The 20,458-nt window shown below is 38.4% G+C and overlaps 1 protein-coding gene and 1 long non-coding RNA gene across 2 annotated transcripts in view; both read right to left on the reverse strand.

Annotated features, from left to right (window-relative positions):
• Window positions 1–1,259: 1,259 nt before the first annotated feature.
• On the reverse strand, window positions 1,260–11,334 carry LOC104874043. The gene is made up of 4 exons (XR_783646.1): window positions 10,815–11,334; window positions 3,729–3,902; window positions 1,468–1,549; window positions 1,260–1,364 (listed from the first exon to the last, which is right to left on the reverse strand). It is a non-coding gene; the product is annotated as an uncharacterized LOC104874043 (long non-coding RNA).
• Window positions 11,335–18,548: 7,214 nt separating this feature from the next.
• Window positions 18,549–20,458, reverse strand: part of LOC104874066 (cytochrome b-c1 complex subunit Rieske, mitochondrial) — a 5,833-nt gene continuing 3,923 nt past the window's right edge. Inside the window, exon 3 of the mRNA XM_010641037.1 lies at window positions 18,549–20,397. Coding sequence (XP_010639339.1) covers window positions 19,787–20,397 — 611 coding nt within the window. The 3' untranslated portion in view covers window positions 18,549–19,786. The remainder of the gene's footprint in view (window positions 20,398–20,458) is intronic.

A 20,458-nucleotide genomic window follows, 5' to 3' on the forward strand; every position in this document is an offset into this window, starting at 1 on the left:
GTTTCTTTGCCATGCCCCTCTGCCATGCCTTTCTGCCTTGTGGCCAGCCAACTATGGACTGAAACTCCTACAAACTGTAAGGTATAATGAACCTTTCATCCCTTGACTTGTGGGTGTCACGTATTTTTGCTTCTAAAATTTAAAAAAAAAAAAGGAAAACAAGCAGCCAACATTTGCTCTCCTATGTTTGATGTTATGGCTTATATCTAGATGTCCTCCCAAAGCCTCATGAGCATATGGGCTTTGGGGAGGTAGTTAGATCATGGGTGTGTGATGCTGAATTAGAGTGTGTAATGCTGGAGTTAAGGATGTCTGATAACTACATTAGTTTATTTTAGCATAATTGGTTTAGCAGAGTTCTGGGTATAGAATGGAAAGGCCCACCCTGGGTGTGGGTAGCACCATCCAATAAGCTTGAAGCCTGGATGAGATAAAAGGGAAAGTAACGCTTGTTACCTTCCTCCTTCCATCAGTCCTGTCATGCACTGTTTCTTTGCCATGCCCCTCTGCCATGCCTTTCTGCCTTGTGGCCAGCCAACTATGGACTGAAACTCCTACAAACTGTAAGGTATAATGAACCTTTCATCCCTTGACTTGTGGGTGTCACGTATTTTTGCTTCAGTAACAAAAAAAGTAACTAAGACATTTAGTTTGAAGATTCTCATACTAGACTTCTTCACCACGCGGTACATCTGTGTGGGTGCCCAGTAATGATTCTACCTGCTGGAAAGTGCCTCAGACCTGAGGCTTTGGAGAAGCTTTGCATCTTCCTGGCTAGTTTTCCACAATCCGTGGACTAATTATAGATGGTAGTGAAGGGTCAAGAATGCTATTGTCAAGCCACCCTGCTGTGGGTAATCCAAAAGAGGTCAGGAATGGTTAGACGTGAGGTCAGAAACATAAGATCATCTAGTCAAGAAACAGAGGCCTTACAGAAATTGCTTGTTGCTATAATCATATGCCCCATGAAGAGCATTATGATTCCTCATCCAGGTGCAGTGGACCCTTGACTTATGAACTCAATTGGAGACTGCCTCAATGTGGGGCAGGCAGTGGCAGAAGTACAGAGGCCGAGGCCCATCACCAATTAGCCATGAGACCCAATATAAGTCACACCGCTCCCAGGCCTGTTTCTACTCCTTGCATGAGAAAGCTGGACTAGACCAGTCATTCTCATTTTATGGCTCTCCAAAGATCAGGCTACTGGTGCCCAAGTATGCAATCATGAGCCAAAAGTTGGCACACTTACAGCACCTGTATACTCGAAGCCAGGTATTTCAGCAAGATGTGACTCCACTGGGTCAGAGAGTCCACCCAGATTTTGATTTGACTGCTCAGTCCTGAGAGCATTCCATCCCAGCAACCTGCAAAAGCCAAGGAATGGACAAATGGAAACCAATATCTGTGGAAGTGGACATTACTGGATAAGCTTCTTCCCTCTGAAATAGTGAGAAATAGTATACAAACCTTCATCAGGACTATTGGTGATAACAGTAGCTCCGTTTTGAAAAGTAGAACCCAAACTGAGACTTCTGGAGCTGAAAAGGAGCTTTCCAATACAGAGTAGACTGTTAGGTACTGTTATAATTAATTCTATTAGAACAGTTATTAAAATAACATAATTATGCTAAGCAATTTGTTGAAAAAGAGCAATTGAACACATTTGTGACATGAACTGGTGGGTAATTGCGCTTAGATAATTTATGCCAATAACTCCTTGTGCGCATCCATCAACTTAAATAAGGGTCTTACCCATTATATTAATTTGAAGACACTTTTTAAAAGTAATGAGACAAGATAGTGCCTGGGCAAATACAAAAGTCCGAAGGGTCAGTCAGACACAGTCTCCCTTCAATCAGGGAGCTGGGCTAAAGACAAATTTTGGAACTTTAAAAGCCAGAATCCATCCTCAGGACACAATTTTACACTTGGTTTTCTAGGACACAAGCCTAGATTTTTCTGCTGTTCACCTTGCATGGTTCCCTTTGGAATCAAATGCCATGGAGGTACCACAAGAGCCAACTGGTTGAGTGAAGAGTCCTTGTAGTAAATTGTATGGCGTTGTTAAGCTTTTCTCCCTTAGAATATCAAGAATATTCTCATGCAAATTGCTTTTGTGTCGGGCAATATAATTCTTATCAAGCAAAGTATATTGATTCATTTGTATGAGAAATGCTGGAATAACATACATATGAATACTAAAAATATTTATCTTTGGGTTAAAATTTTCAATTATTTTGTACATTTTTCTTCTTTGTTCTTTTCTATACCTTGAAGTTGTCTACTTATTATTTTTGTAATAGAAAAAATACTTAATATGCCATTTGCACTTACTTTTCTTCACTATTGCTCTACTATAACTGTCTTCTCCCATGCCTGTGAAGAGTTTAATTATCAATAAAAGATAAATATTAGACCTTAAATTATCTTCCCATCTTCCAGCCTCAAGTCAATCAAAGATCATTTCCCCAGCTTCCTCTCTGCGTATTCAATAAATGAAAGGAAATTGCTCAAAGGCACAGTACCTACGATCAGCAGCTACTGCCCTTACTGTTGGAATTTTTCATTCTCTTATTAATTTGAACTCTTACTGTTTCCTCTTTTCTCCCCAGAAAGCATTAACTCCTGAGCATCATTTAGCATCTTTTCCTGCCAGCTCTGTCCAGCTTCCTCACCTCACTCTGCTATGAGATCCACTCTCCATTTCTCACTGATATTGTATTCTACCCACTCATGCAACTCAGCAGTGAACTATTTCTTTCAGAAACAACCATTTTATCCAAGTAAAGTAAGAGGTGAGGGCAAGTGACAAACACATCCTTTTTCCTAAAGAATATGATTACCTGGGCCTTCATGCTGAGGATCATCCATTCCTTTAATGCAAAAGTGATTGTGGTGGCTGGAAGAAATGGACTTCCCTTTGACCTTCTGCCTCCTTTTCTCACGCTATTAATCTTTATAATCTATATAATCTCCTGTCCATCAAACAACCTGCAATCTTTTTTCTTTCTCGGAATCTCAAAGTGACTTCTGTGCTTCAAAAAACCAGATCACCAAATGCACTTCTAAATATTTTGAATCCCATACACAGTCATTGAGTCAAGACAAAAAGGAACCTAAAGATGGCTCTGCCTTATTTCCATGATACTTAATCCCTAATTACATGGCAGCTCTAGCCTGAACCCAGCATGGAGAAGCCACAAACAGAGCTCTAGATTCACTGAAGTTCTTTATTGAATTATTTGCTATAAACTTCCTCTAAGCCAGAGATTCACAAATTTAGCCTTACATCAGGATTGACAGGTGGCTTTTAAAAAATTCCAGTGTTCAAGTGATTTTCATACTATTCAGATTAGTTTCAAAACTATTAATGCCTGGAGGTGGGTCCAGCTGCTGATTCTAATATCTATCAAGTCTGAAGTATTGGCCTGAGGCCTAGCTCACAATTGTTGCTGCACACTGGAATCACCTGGAGATCTTTGCAGAAGCCCTAAGACCAATTATCACAATCTCTGGAAGTAGATCAGTTGTCAATGGGTGTTGCTGTCACCCACCACCACCACCACCAAGTGATTCTAATGAGCAAGCAACTCAGAGAACTACTTGCTAGACAAATCTTTCCCACTTCCTACAAAAATACTGGGAAGCCTCTGGGAAAAAAAATATAGGGAAGCCCCTCACTCCCTAACAATAGGAAATTGACTTCATCCTTGGACCACCTTCCTTACCTATTGGCAAATATCCATTCTTCCCATCGAAGCAGCTATTGCACTTAATTTCTCCAGAATAATTCCTAGGTAACCGTGCACTCTCATCTTCTTCAAGGAGATAATCCTCATCCCAGGTGACTCTGCTTCTCTCAGTGGCTCCTCAGTTCCTACAATCTTCCTGACAACTCGATTCTTTTTGGAAAACACATAAAGACATAGATACAAACATAGCCGAGAGAGAATGTGACATACTGATGATGGTAACGGATATTTGCCCCCATGGGAAAGCATGAAATAAATATCTGGCATCGGTAGGAACGAAGAACACATGCCATTTGTACAGTGGTGCCTCGGTTCACAAACTCCATTCTTCTCCTGATTCTGGTGAAAAACTGAACTGGACGAGAACTGAATCAAATGCAATGGTTAGGTTCCATGTTGGCCTTATGGGGAATTGTGATTTGGTGCTTGTCCAAATCATGGAAAGAAATCATGGAAAGAAAGAAGTTTGTGAACCAAGGTACCACCATATTGTTAAGCTGGGCAGGGAGCAGGGACTGGAGAATGCGGGGCAGAAAGGGGCCTTCAATTCGATGTTTAATAATTTACTATAAAATATCTGAAGCAAAGTTTAGCAAAATATTAGCATTTCTTCTGAAATGTGGGTTTATAGGTGTTTATCATTCTTGCAGTTTATGTACATTTGAAACATTAAAAACGTAAGAATCGTCACAAAGTTTTTAAAAAGTTGTTATCACTGTACACCCAGGGTATTCTACTCCACACAGGATATTTTAGTGTAGGATATTCTATTTAGTAACCGGACTGAAAAAGCAAATTCATATTTGCTTTATTTTTAATGAACAGGGTGGTTCTAGATCTGCATCAAACAAAGCAGGAGCCATTACCCACATGTGGCTGAGTAAACTAAAACTAAAATAATATAAAATATAAAATTCCATTCTTCAGCTGCAATTGGCACTCAATAGCCACATGTGGCTAGGGGCTAGAATATTAGCAGAGATTAAAAACATGTCCTTCTCTGCACCAAGTTCTGTAGTAAGCTCTGATCTAAATAATAATAGGTAATTATGCAACAAGATGCAAATGAATTTTCTCAAATTACTCATCCTTTTTTCTTTTATGTTTACATAAACCAAAGCAACTTGTGAATTATGAGTTATGAATGATAGCAATAAATAAGTGGTAATTCTACTGTGAGCCTTTCTGGAAAACAATAAAGTAAAAAAGACTGAATCCATATATAAAGAATGGCATGTTTAAAATATTTTTATGTACAGGTAGATATTTCTTGGCTAATATTAAAAAAAACTGACCACTGACAAACAGTAGTGGATGTTTAATATTAATAGGAAGAACCAGCTGGGCGTGGTGGCACACACCTGTAATCCCAGCACTCGGGAGGCTGAGGCAGGAGGATCGCTGTGAGTTTGAGACCAGCCTGGGCTACACAGTGAGTTCCAGGTCTGCCTCAACTACATAGTGAGACCCTTTCTCAAAAAACAAACAAACAAACAAACAAACAAACACAAATAGGAAGAACCAACTGATGCTCAAAGTGTCAGGGAAAATGTCGGTCCAGATGGGCTATAGCTCACAATTGTTGCTGCACATTGTAATTTCAAGTTCTTCAAATTACAAAGCAAAACAGAGCTGTCACGACAGGTACAATAATAGTAAAATCTGGAGACAAACAAAAAACTTAATCACCAGCTTCTCCCCACCTGTACATTTGTGACTCATTCCCACAGCACAGAAATGGTTTTCCACGCCTTCCTTTTTGCTCATGCAAGCATATCAGAGTAGCAACAGACACAGAGAGCATTTTTGTTTTAATTGAAGAAAATCATGTTACATATTTTGCCATTTATTGGTGAAAGTAATAATACACATCTCTGGATATAACTTTTTCCAGTTTTTCTGCATGTGCACTGAAATCCACGTAAAACCTACACTGTGATTTTATATATATAATTTTACAAAATGGGCTGTATAATTCATGCTGGGCAGCAGCAGGGGCAGTGGTATTTTTTTGCTGTTTCCTGGTTAGTTTGTTTCTATGTACTCCACTCCTTCCCCTGAACTTTACCTCCCCACAACCACTTCAATCCCAGATAATTTGCATCAACAAGAACTGGTAATCTTTCATCTTCCCCACATCCATAAAATCAAACACAGAAACTTTTATGCATTCTCTTATTGTTGTTTTCTTTATGAATGTTACTTTGTCTCTGGTACAGGACTAGCATAAAGTCAACAAAATAAACATCTTTGTACATTTCTATAGGAAATGTGTGAAGAGGGGAACTGCTGCACCGAAAACGTGTGTGTGTGTGTGTGTGTGTGTGTGTGTGTGTGTGTGTGTTGGTGCTAGCAGTGAAAAATCAGGGCCTCCCTCATGCTAGCCAGGCACTCTGCCACTGAACTACAGTCCTCTCCCTCAACACATATTTTTGTTTGGGAAAAGCAATCTGGAGAAATAAATAAACTGCCTCCAACTTATGCCAGCAATGTGAGATCCCTCTCTCTCTCTCTCTCTCTCTCTCTCTCTCTCTCTCTCTCTCTGTCTTACTCAACAAAAGATATTATTACTCTTTAAATTTTTCCCATCTGACAGATATAAAGTGATCTCTCATTGCCATTGTGTGCACTGACAATTGCAAATTTAATACTTTTTCACCTATTAGTCACTCAAATACACTTTTTCTAATAAATGTATTTGTTTATACTTTTCTTTTTCCTGCTTTGGGTTTTGTCCCTTTCTTATTAATGTATATGACCTCTGTATATATTATAAATATTAACTATTCCATTTACACTAGCTTTTTGAAACAAATCTATGGTTGTTTGATTTAACTAATATCATTTGCAATTCAAGATTTAAAAAAAGAAATATAAACAGTTCTGTCTTTTCTGCTGCTTTAAATATTCCATCAGGCTTTCTCTCCTTTCTCTCCAGAGAAAGCCAATCAGATCCTCCCCATAATAGATGCTTGTTATGGTCCTGGTCTGGTCCTGGTTTTTGGCTCTTTTTACCTAAATATCTGGTGCCGAAGCCCAGGAGCAAGGCGATCAATTAAGTGATGATGCCCTGCACATCGGGGTTGATAGGCCTTTTGGCTGCCTCCTCAGGACCTCATCTGCCCAGCCAGGACCTCCTCAGGGCTTTCGACCTTTGCCATTGCTTAAGACTCACATCCACACTGGTCACGGATTTCAGGGTGAGTAGGTAGTTAGCTTCCCTCTACTCGGGTCCTCTGTCTCGTTCTCATTCTCTCCCTCTGGGGACTACTCGGAAATCCAAGGGCTTGGTTGGAGAGAGCCTCTTGGCACACTGGGCCCAGGACCATGCCCCTCGGGGATGCCCCATCCACCTGACTCCTTTCGTTCTCCCCTTCTGGGGACTGGCTCGGGAGTATCAGAAGAGGTGGAGACATTCCTCTCTTTCGCCTTCCTCCTAGGGAGCTGACTCCTCCTCACCCACCCTAATATGGGTGCCCAACAATCCAAACCCCCTCCCTCAATGCCTCTTGGCTGCCTCCTGGCACAACTTTGTCCCCTTGGACTGTTGGGGCCTGATTTTAAAACAGAATGACTCAGTTTTTATTGCAACCAAGTTTGATCTCAGTACAAATTAGATAATAAATCTCAATGGCCCAAAAATGGCACTTTCAATGTTAATATACTGTGCAATTTACACACGTTATTCAATGCAATGCCAAGTGGTCAGAAATCCCCTACCTACAAGCCTTCTTTCTCGTCCCTCTCTCAGTCAAACCCATTCGCCCTCTCAGGCACTTCTAGCCCAAACTCTGTCCTCCACCCCTCCTGACTCCCACCTCTGATCCAGCCGACCACTCACTGCTCTCACCTCCCCCACCCTGTAACCCAGTCAGTTCTCCCATCTCATGAGCTTATCCCCACCATCTTGTGACCCTTCCTCATCTCTGCCATCTTGTGTCTCTCCACCACACACCCGCGCTCTCCCTGCTCCTCAAGAGCTTCCCAAACAGGAGAGTGAGTTAACAACCACTTCTCTGCTTACTCTTCCTTCCCCAGCTTCCTCAGAAGAGAGAGGAAAGCAAGACTCTGCAAAAAAAAAAAAAAAAAAAAAGAAGAAGAAGAAGAAGAAGTAAAATCCTCTCCTGACCCTGCCTATTTATATATCAACAACTTGTTTGGCAGGATACATTACCAAGAAATTCCATCAGGCTCTATTGTTTTCTACATAAATATTGGAAAATAAAATATAAGGTTTTAAAACAATTCAAAGGTTACAGCCCAGTAAGATGTTTAAAAAACCAAAAAAAAGTATAAATTCTGGCTAATTGACAAATGTACCTTTCATCTTCAACTTAAACAAATGTTTGGTTGGTGTTTTGTTTCCCGATGTTTAATAGATGTATTTGAAACATTTCTTTTACATTGCAAATTCTTAAATTGTAATTATAGTATTAACTTGACCTTCTCTCTACTTTCTGCTTGCAGATTTCTGACAATAACTATAACACAATATTATGCTGTTATAAAGCTCTTTAACTCCTTCTGATTCTAATTGCAAGAGATTTCTGTTAATTGATCTGCAAAAGTTTTGACTATTCTTAATTTAAAGAGATATTATAATTCAATTGGCCAAATATATTTGAGTGCACTATAGTTTCATACATTGTCTTATATGTTTGTGTCTGTCCAATTGTTTGAAAGTGTTTGTCCAATTATATTTTTTGATCGAAATGGCATGAAAGATACAAATAAACTGTTAATTTCTACAACCTGGTTTTACAGGTCAAATAAAAAATTGTCAAGATAATTAAATATAAACTTTTAGGTTTGGATAGACGCCTGTTGGTGAATAAAGAAGAAGCTGCTCAGAAAAATTTATTCTGCTCTTTGTTCACTAATGGGAGCACCAATAATTTTCATAGCTTTATGAGAAGACATACCCCCAATAAACATTGCTAAATATGTTGTTATTAAATATTTACATTGGTTATCATCAAAGGGTTGAGTTCTAAATACGTTATTGTGATATGTTTATAATAATCATCTTAAAAAATAATGTATTCTGTCTGTGGAAAAATAAGGACTGATTAAAAAAAGATCCTTTTGTTTCCAGCTACACTACAGGACATAAGGTTTCATATAATTATAATTATTACTACTACTTTTTTGGTATACAAAATATATTCATGTTTTCTGACTATACAGATCTCCCAACATATTGTTTATGACAACAACCTTTTGATCCAGGTAACACCCTTCTCTTCTGCTCCACCTACCCATGATTACAGGTATATTTGTAGGCCTATTCACTTTTCTTAGATGGCATCCTATCAAAAGGTAAAAACTTAAGTAAGAGTTTCCAGTTTTTTTGTTTTTGTGTGCTTTTAGAGGGGAATAAATACATTTAACAATGGCAATTTTATACTAAGATACATATCTAAGTTTGTTGCAAAGATAATGTCATCATGATTGTCATGCTAAAATATGATGATGATGATGATGATGATGATGTGTGGCTCCTGATTTCAGGTTTTTTCTGTTAATATTCTACAGGAAATTAACTTCTAGAAAAACCATGATTAATAAAAATAACAGTCCTCTATCAATTATACCATTTGGATCTTATTTACACTTTTAGTTTTTTACACCAGAGAAACTACTCAATATTTACTCAAGTTGATAGTGTGAAATAGGAAGAAAATGGCTAAAGGGGAAGTGAGAAGGGGAGGGGAAAGGAAATAAGGGAAAAGAAAAAATGTGAAAAAAGGAAAAAGTGGAAACAAAGTCTTTGTAAATAGGGAAGGGTGAAGGGGGTAAAGGGAGGGCAGGGGTATGGGGAAAAAAATAAGAGCCAAGACAGATCATGGAAAGGTACAAGATCCCAATGATAAATGTAACTGTGTTGTTTGCTTTAAATGTACCAATAAACTTGATGGGGAAAAAACAGAATAAAATAACAGTCCTCTATATATTTTTAATTGAGTTTATTGGTACATTTTAGGGATACAGTACAGTTACATTCATTATTGAATGTGCATGGCAGGTCTTGGTTCTCATTTTTTCCCCTTGTCCCTGCCCTCCCTTCACCCCCTCGTTCCCTCCCCATTTACAAACATTTTATTTCCATTTTTTCATTCTCATGTTTTTTTCTTTTCCCTTGTTACCTTTCCCCTACCCTTCCCCCTTTCCCTACACCTTTAGCCCTTTTCTTCCTGTTTCACATTGTCAATTATCTCATTACTTCTAACCATATTTTAAATTCCAGATAAAGTTATAACAGTTAAGCTCACTGCTCCTACTGTACTACTGATGTCACTGGTCTTCTTTTCTGGGTGTTCAACCAGCAAAGGGCAGAGACCAACACTAAAAGGTAACTGGATTAAGAAGACCACTAATATTTTGGCCCTGGCCCTCCAAGGTCATCAAAGATCCAAGGTACAAAGGAACCTTTTCTACAATACCTTGCATATTTGATAAGTAACCCAATTTCCTGAGCAGGGAGATTGCTGGACACCAGAGGACAAATGTAACATGTGCTAAAGGCGGATCACAAAGAGAAAAAATCTCCTACACTTTCACTGAAAGCAACTTGGTCAAGCAAGGCCATGACCCATCCTACTGGCTGACACTGACAGAGGAGCTGAAAGGCTCTACGCATGATTCCAAAATAATACCTAAAGAGACTTAACTGATCTTGACAGACAGAGCAAGATGTTCATATTGATTAACACAGGTCTCACTTTAACTTGGTCTTAAACATCCAGCAGAAAAGAATAACCAAAAGAGGTACTAGCAACAGAGAGGCTTTTGAGGCCAACCACTCCACCTCCCTATAAAGGGATAGCTCTCCAGGTGGTAAACCAGACAACCCAGTCGCAAAAAAAGCTACACCTATTTAATACCACCCTCCACTCTCTCCATCAATATCTCAGGGTGCTGGATGTGTACGTCTGTTTACCCCCATTTGTTCACTCCAATTCCCATCCCCCTAGATTTTACCCTGTCTCAAATACTGGCAATTTATCCACAGTTCTGGGACCCTTCACTGTGGGTCTCCCATTCTCTACACAAACCACTAACCTGATATGCATGGGGCAAAATGACATCATCACTCGCCTTGCTTGCTCCCTCTTTATCTCAGCAGAGCATCCGATCTGCCTGTCCAATGGCCTGTTCTTCACATGTAATCGAGAGGCATTCCAGTGCCTCAATCAGTCTGACGTTTTCTGATGCACAGCCTTCCTTGGCCCTCCCATGACCATTTATACAGAAGCCCAGATGTCTAAACAAGTTCCCCCACAGAACACAATCAGAAAAAGGGCAGCTCCCCTTCTACTCCCCTTCTTAATGAGAGCGGGGGATGGCAATGGGGATAGTGGGCATTTCTACATCCACACACTTCTATCAAGCCCTGTCCATAAAGATTTCAGCAGACATGGATAAAATAAGCCAGTCCTTAAATACAGTACAAGATCAAATAAATTTTCTAGCAGTAGTCATGTTACAAAATAGACATGCTGACAGAGGCCCAAGGGGGAACATGCCAGGTGCTAGGTGAAGAATGCTGTTATTTTGTTAACCAGTCAGAGAATTTTTTTTTTTTTTTTTGTACCGGATATTGAATTTGGGTCCTTTCACTTTCCAGGCAGGCAGCAGAACCACTGAGCTAAATCCCCAGCCTAACCAGTCAGGGATTGTTAAAGCAAAGGTTAAAAAAATACAGCAGAGCATTGAAGAGTGAAAGAAATGATGGGATTCTTGGGGAATAGACCAAAGCTATTCCTGGCTTCTCCAAGTTATGCCTTGGCTACTTACTCCCCTTGTTGAGCTCACTGGCTTCTATATGTCTTTTAAGCATGATAGGGCCCTGTCTGTTTCACTGTTTTCAAACTTTTCTTGCAGGAACCTATGAGGGAATTTACCAACCAGACCGTCACAGAACTCATCATGGAAGGGGATTGGCCACTGCAGCAGATGGAAGAAACCCCACCTACCACTACCCCCACCAGATCCTGGTTTGGCCCCAACCATTGCCCCTTCATCAGCTTGAAGCAGCTCCAGACGAGACCTTTGTCCAATAGCCATAAAACAAAAGCCTGGAATGTTAGATTTCCCTCGCCTTAAGATGGTCCTAACTAGTGATGCCACAAGCCCCTCCTAGTGACATCACAGGCTCCCTCAATCCCTAGCCACTACATCACTCAATCCCACCCCAGCTCCTAAAAGCCCCACCCCAGCTCCTATAAGAAGCACTCCCTGTCTCAGCCATATTGCTTTCCCCCCTTTGTTCAGAGACAGCCCGGCAGAACCTCCCCATAATAAAGGCTTGTTATGGTCCTGATCTGGTCCTAGCTTTCAGCTTTATACCTAACAATAATTTAGGGGAATTCTTGGGCTCATTGTACATATAGACACTGGACACTTACAGACACTACAGACTTTGTTTTGTTTTGTTTTGAAACAGATTCTTGCCAAGTAGCAGTTAAGGCTGGCCTTGAACTCATGTGTTTCTCAAGTTGGTCTTAAACTTGCTGTAATCCTTTTTCCTCAGTCTCTTGAGTGCTGGCATTACAGGCGTGTGCCACAATATCCAGCTCAATACTAAGGGATTTAACAACAGCATAGTTGACATTCATTAGACCTTGGTCACTTTAAAGCAGAATTTAGAGAAAAACAAGTTTTGAACAATTTTCTCTGGAACTTTTCCTCCCTATAACCACTGACCTGTTTTGCTATAGATAAGGTTAACAACTATGTTCCTGTAAGCAGAGTGCTGTGACATCCTGATCTCACAGATGTTTTCTTTCAAGACTGTTACAAAGCTGTCACTCAGTGAATAATTGCCTTTGTCTCACTTTTATAAGCACACTTGCCCCCCATCTTTTAGTTTTATGCCAATCTCCTTTAAAGAAACATATGAAAATTGGAGCCTTTCTTTTGTTTGGGGCTCAGCCTTTGGACAGGAGTCCACTGAGCCTGTGTACACCTAAAATAAATAAGTAAATAAATAAAAATGTTTCAAAAAAATATTCCATCATGATTAAGGTCTTCTCCACCCTTCAACTACATATGCATTTCCCAAGAGTTTCTTTAAACAATATTCTACATGAACCCAATATCTCTTTATTTTGAAGCATATGAAAGAGGGAATACAACTCTTGTTTTCTTTCACATGGGTGGTAGGTCAGAGGTTTTGCCAGCACCATTTATTAAATATCTCTCCCCAATGAAATGAATTTATTTTCTTGTACTTCTCATGTACCCTGAGACCTAAAATTCATTATAGTCCATTTTTTTTGCAGCCTGTTGTTCCCATATCATATTAATTTGACTACAGTGATTTTTTAGGATCTCATATCTGAAGCAAATCTTCATTCTTGTTTTTCATACTGTTCTTGACTATTCCTGGATGTTATTTTTTTCTATGTAAACTTTGTGATCATTTTTCCTAAATGGAGTAAAATAGCAGCTTAAAAATGCTGTAAAACGTCTAACTGGAAGTTTGTTAAATGTGTATGTTAATTTGGGCACAAGAGTTCAATGAAAATGTTATCCCATTCAAGGCCATGCTATCTTTCCATTTGTTTGGATCTTGATTTAAACTTTCCCACTTTAGTCCTGTACATCATTTGTTAAATATGTCCATGTTTTATGGGGGTTTTGGTCATATTCATTCAATGAATGTTTATTTAGTATTTATGATATTCCAGGCATTGCTCAATATGGAAGATACTGACTGAAATAAACAATCTTCACTCAAGAGTAAGTTTACATGTTCTAAGTCCATTTTCTACTGCCGTAACAATATCACAAACTGGGTAAATTATAAACAATAGTTTTTTTGGCTCACAATTCAGGAGGCTGGAAGTCCAAGTTCACAGTTATGGCATCTGGCAAGGGCCTTCCTGCTGGCTTTTAACATGAAGGAACAGCACGTGAGCATGAGCAAAAGGGAAAGAGAAATGATAGGGGCCAAACTTGTCCTTTCTGAGTGCATTCTCACCATAACTAACCCATTTCTGTGACAGCAGCACAAATCCATTCACCAGGACACAGACCTCAGATCTAATTAGCTCTTAATATTCCACCTCTTATTACCATAACAGTAACAATTAAATGCTATATTATCACCCCCAAATATAGTTTTTTTCTCTAGAGTTTTCTTGTCCTATTTTCCACATTTTCTAGAACTTAAAAAAATAGTGTTAAGTAATATGATAGTGGGTATCATCACTTTGTGCTTCACAACTTAGAATATGTTATTGGATTTTAGTAAATATGACTTCATATTTAAAGTTACTCCCATCTTATTTGAATTTATATTAGGAATGACTTTTCTACATTCATTAGTTTAATAAAGTTTTGACACTCAGAAGAAACCTTAAGGTTTCTCAGAAGAAACCTTACTTGATGAAGGTTTATTATTTTTGCTAATTTTTAGATCAATATTTTAGAAATTTTCATTTATTCAGTAAATGAGACTGGTGGTATTTTTGTATAGTATTTAATGCCAGGTTCTAATATTAAATTTACAGTGAATTCATGATTGGTGAGTTCCCATTCCCACTTTTGCTTAACCAATTTTGTCCTCCCACATGGTGTAGAATTTTGCTCATTCTAAGTATTGTCCATCACCTAGGAATGTGTTAGAAATACATAATCCCAGGCCCTAAACTAAGGTTGAGAATGAAAATACACATTAACAAAATCTCCAGATGTGTTGTGTGCACAGTAAGACTGGAGAAATTCTGAGGATAATTTAGTTTAAACATCATTGGAATTTTTAAAAGTCATATAGAACTCAAGATATGAAGCTGTCTAATCACGTTAACTTTATACTTTTTAATCTATGTTAAATGGTATATTCACAGTTTCTATTACTTAGATCAACTTTGGCATTTTATATTTTGCTGTCATCTGTAACTGCTGATTCCTACAACCTTATTGCTAGTCTTGTTACTCTTACAATCTTTTTCACCAACTGGTAATGACTGGCTCTTTCCTTGTCTTGAATCCTATCAAGCTTACAAAAGCTTTATTTATTTATTTATTTATTTATTTATTTATTTATTTATTTATTTATTGGTCTTTTCAAAGAACCAGCTTTTGGAATTATATGACTCCTTCCAATATAAATAAAAGGGGAGAGAATTTAATGTGAATGATTATGGATGAGTTCAGTTTTGCTCTCCATTAACATCAAAACCTAGTACACATGCAAATCTGAACTTCCAGGGACCAAAGCTTGAGAATACAGGATTTATGCCAATCTTTAATTCATGAACCTGTTTAGATAGGGACCTACCTCCACCTAAATTACTTTTCTGCATACTTAATCACATTCTAAATGCCATTTATTGGTCTGACAGTATAACTCACTAAATCTTGCTTTACAGTTTACATGCCTTTTATATGCTCTGTTGCATTTGAGATTCACATTTGAAAAGGTCTAAAAGGAAATCTTTTACTAAAGGAAATGTGGTCCCTAGCACAATTTTCTTGTACTGAGATCGGGTGGGGCCTTCAGAATGAATCTCCCAAAATGGCAAACAGGAACCATGGAAGTGTCAAGCAGGGAACTAAGAAAAGGGAGAGGCATAGGTTGAAATTTTAGCCATGCACAGATGTAGAAAATGGCACATTTCAAATATTCACACTCGAAAGAAGTTTTGTTAAATGCACTAGCTTTCTTCTCACTTCAATTAAGGAATCAAGGTTTACCTTCTTAAAAATGTATGAAAAACTTATTACTTACACACTTTCATTTTTTTTAAACTTTGCAAATATTCTTAATCAGACAAGGATTTCAAAGGCCAGATAACTGTAAACTGCACACAAACTGACCCAAGATTAAGATAATAGCTGCAAAAATACATAGTTTATTGAATTTGGAATTTTTAAGTTCACTGATAGACCAGTCATGTTACTATAGAGAAGTTATTACAAAGATGCTGCTAAAGTCCTTCACATAATTAACTTTAATCTTGCGCTTCAGACCAGAGAATTCAGATCTATAATAATGTTTTATAATATGCATTCGCAGAAGCAAGCACTCGAATAGCCTCTTTTGTGGTATATTTAGTTCTTTAAAGTATCTGCACTAGAAACCATCTTAACCTCATATTTCTGACAGTGCTGTGCTGAAAACATCTTTATTCCCCAATACTGATGAGTATTAAAAAAGAGAAATCATCTTCAATCCTTCCTGATCAATTCTCCTGTATGATACTTTTCTCTTTAACCAAAATATTCCCCTCTTAAACCCCAAGAAAATAAATGAGATAAAATGACAGAAGTAATCAAATGAGGTCCACTGCATTTAAGTCTTAGAAATGAAACCCTAAAGGACAGATCTTTTGATAATGACATCATGAGCAGAATGTTCACTAAGAAGCAAATAGAATTAACTAAAGTAAAATAATCTGTTTTTTAAGATTTTGAATTTATTACAATTTTTCTTCTGGGAAGAAATCTAAATTTAAACCCTGTAGCAGCTGTCCTCCCACTCAAAGTCCTAGAAAGAGAAGATACACAGACACTACAGGATTGTTCTGGTTCTTTAGAAGTGAGACATGGTATCCACAAAACAGTCCCCAGAAAATGTCCCCTTCAACTAATGCCACTCAAAAAAAAAATTTTTTTTTTCCATTCAGCCCTAAGTGGTTGAGTATCTGCCAGGGTACACAGTCCCTCCATCTGGATGGCTGACCACGCAAGTGGGTTCCACAGTACAGTACAAACACTCACATGAATACATGGCTATTTGGGGAAAACTTGCGGGAGCAGTGCAGGTAACTTAGAGGAGTCATCCTTCTGTCAGTGGAGGACAACTTAGCTAAGGGAAAGCAGCAGAAAGGACAAAAACATAGATAACAAGCAAGCTATTATTGCAGCAAAAGATGTACTGATGGGACACAGGTAAAGACATTGCAGAATTCTGATGTCAAAGTCTTCATGTCATCCTTTGACATAGCGTATTAATTCCTAAAACAACCTTGAAAGGTTATTTTCAGATACGGGAAAACAGTTTAAGTAATTTATAGATAGTTACACTAGAAAACGGCACAGGACTAGAACCCAGAACCAATCCTTTACTCCTAACCTGCTTGGCAGCTATGTGGGAGGATAAATTTTAAGGAGACAGGATTAAAAGAAATGTTTGGAATCTTACCGTAGTAGTCTATGCAAAAATTGACAAGGCCCTAATCTTAAGTGTTGGCAGTAAAGCATAGCAAACAGTCCTATAAGCCCCGGACTCAAGATTCCCCAAGTTAAAACAAGTTTTGGTTCTACCAACACACCAGCTGATGGTAGATAAGATATGTCTCTGCTTTAGTTTTTCCATCTATAAACTAGTAATAGCAATTTTTACCTGCTAAGATTTCCTGAGAATTAAATGAGATCACATATGTAACTCTGACTAGGTATCACAATGCAAACTAGCCATTAATGGTACAGATGACGGACAGTAAAAGATGTTACAATGAAGTGACTAAAATTAGCAGGGTTAAGGGAATGATTTGGGCCCAGGGAAAGGAGGTAATGGAAAAGGAGGCAGGGAAGACTACCAAGTTTTAGCTTACCTAGGAGCTTACTAAGTAGACCACCAATGGTAAAGAAACTGGTTTACGGAAGAGATTATTTTCTTTTCCTTAAAGAATTAACAGGATATCTACAAAGACACCTAGAGTGTGCAACTGAATACAAATATGAACCTCAGGGAAGTGAGATGGGGAGTCATTAGCAAGTAACTACAGTAATAAAATGTGAGTGGTAAAGCAGATGCTCAAGTGTTTTTCATTCTAAAAATATGGACTTTTATTTGGGGCTAATATATGAAATGCAATAAAATTCAAATACATGAAAATACAGAAAATGAGATTTAGTAGTAGAAAAATGGAGAATGATTTCTAACAATCAGATGTATATTCCCACTGCTCAGAAAAATTAGTGTACTAAGCACTTTGATCCCAAGTCATAAATACCAAATAAGGACAAATTCCCTTTATATTTCAGATTGAGTCAAAAATTTTTCAAAGATATACAGATATAAAATAATACAAAATTTACAAAAGTGTATTTTATATAGCATGCTTTTAAAAATATAATGAAAGGGCTGGGCCTCAATATTGTCTCAGAATGACTCCCAACAAAAAACAGCTCCTTTTAATGGTCTGCTATCAGGATGCCAACTGGCCAGATTTCCTCTAATGCAAGTCATTTCTCCCTAATATTTAGGATTTTGTTTCTGTAACTAAGTAAGAAAGTTAACATAGGTCTGCTCTATTTACTTAGCAAAATATTTAATGATTTGAATTATCTTGCCACATCTGGAACAAAGCCTTCATTTAAAATGAAATATTATTGGGATTTAACTGGATGGCATCATAAAACTCATGACATCATCACACATACAGTTCACAAGACACAGCAATTTCAGCTCAAAGTGCCTGTGATGCAACACGGAAGAGACCTATAAACTTTCTACTTTCCTCCATCACCATGTAGACTCTAATGCAGGAGTATCTGGCACTTCAAAATGAAAATACTGAGATTATTTCAAGGTATCACACTTAGAGGATTGGAGGCAGTAGTCTGGGATGGGTATCACTAATTCTCTGTAAGGAAGGAGTGCTGTTGACATTTTCAACAACACAATTTTTTTAATGTGTGGATGTGAATCCCTCACAACTAAATGTTTCGTATCCCTGCTCAGCTACAGCCCAGTACTAGAACACAATCCATTATGCTGAGTCTCAGAATATAAAATAGTACTTCCAAGTCCCCACATCAATTACCACACTTAGTAATTACTTTTAGAATGATTAACAGAAATTTTGGTATTTATTTTTTTGATACAAACACTTAGCTGCTAACATTAAATAATGGAACTCTCCATAGTAAATCCCCTTTGGACAGCCTTAAACTCATTTGCTATTTTACAAGTGTGCATGCAGATTTTGTACAGTGCATATGTTACTGACCAACCTCCCAACAACCCAAGCCAATCTATCAAAAAGTAGCTGTGATGTTCTACAAACGGCAAAGCCCACTCCTCCTCCCAAGGGGAATATCACACCTCAGTCCTGTTTCACCTGTGTTAACTGTTTGAGGCCAGGTCTAGACTGGAGGCAGAAGGACATAAAATGTCAATGCTGATGTGCTCAAATCCCACCTCCTCACAGTGAAATGATGAATTCTGCAAAGCTAACCGGAAGAAACACATGAAAATGTAACCACTACAAATGAAACCAGCAGGGTCATTTGTTACAAGACAGTATAAAGTCTCAGATGCTCCGTTCTGCCTCTTGATAGGGTAGACACAGGAGTATTAGGGACATGAACACCCCCAAGCCAAATGAAGGAAATAACAGAGAAGCACTCCCGTTTTGGAAAGCTTCTCTAAATCATTACCCCATCACTGTTTCTTGAAATTAAAGAATTCTAAGTACTGCACACTCCCTTATAGGATGCCACCCCCCCAAAAAAAAACAGCTAACCATACCTGAAGGAAAACCCTCAGAGGTGCCAATACCTCTGCAACACTCTTTCCCATAGATTACAATCAACATTATCACAAAGATCACAGTGCAAGAGAACATAGGACATTTGCTAAATTCTGTCGAAAAAGACATAAACTGCTTTGGAGATGACCAGCTAATGTTACCCATCCTAACAAGAAGCTCTGAAGAATCTGTGCCTTGACATACAGCAGGAAACAAATATTTGGACAAGAAAGTAAATGAGAAAGTCAATTATAGATTTCCAAAAAATCTTGTACAACAGTCTGTAACTTTTAATTAGAATTAGGTTATCAAAGACATTGTACCTTTTAAGACTATGACTGAGCTTATCAATGTTTAGCAGTGGCTTTATTAAGTGAATGTTTGAAAGATTTCCACATTAAATTCACTTCACATTAATGTGTGCAAATAATTAACAATTTTTAAATGTTTCAAAGTAACCAACTTGAAGTACAGACAGCTTGCTCTCAACTCTTCTTCTGAGGAGACATGAAGACTGAAAGAAGCCTAGGACTTGAGTCCAAGTCTCTAACCAACAATCACTAAATCATCACTGGTGAACTCATATGTGGGAACTTCAAGGTTGAGAGGTGCAGGCCCCTTCCTGATCCTGCCAGAGGCATCGTAGTGTGACCCATGGCAAGGGCAGTAATAACCTCCAAAATCTCCTGCATTTGCAATGGGCACACAACCAAGATGAGTACACACACCTATCAGGATAACCCATTCAGGTTTCTTTACTCGTTCTAAATCATGCTGCGGGTCCCTCAACTGGGACACTTCGACTGCAGCTTCTTGATCAATTTCCTTCTGGGTTCTATGGCGCACAAACAGAGGTTTGCCTCTCCACTTGAAAGCCATGTTTTTGCCTTCTGGAATATCAGACAGCTTGATTTCAATCTTCGACATGGCCAATACATCAGCAGAAGCACTCATGCTGGAAACAAACTGGGAGACGACATTCTTGGCAGCATACGCAACACCCACAGTAGCTGTTGCAGTTACCAAATATGAGAAGCCTTTTCTAACCTCACTGCTCTCTTTGGAAGACTTTGTACTATCTAAAACTTCGGCACGACGATAGTCGGAGAAGTCGGGTACTCTGACATCTGTATGGGAGTAACGAACAGAAGCAGGAACTGCAAGACAAACAGGTTAGAAAACAATTAGACAAGCCTGATGGGGCATATATCAGGAAAC

Source organism: Fukomys damarensis, unplaced genomic scaffold, assembly GCF_012274545.1.
Source record: "Fukomys damarensis isolate Sample0158 unplaced genomic scaffold, DMR_v1.0_HiC HiC_scaffold_19, whole genome shotgun sequence".
Classification (NCBI taxonomy): domain Eukaryota; kingdom Metazoa; phylum Chordata; class Mammalia; order Rodentia; family Bathyergidae; genus Fukomys; species Fukomys damarensis.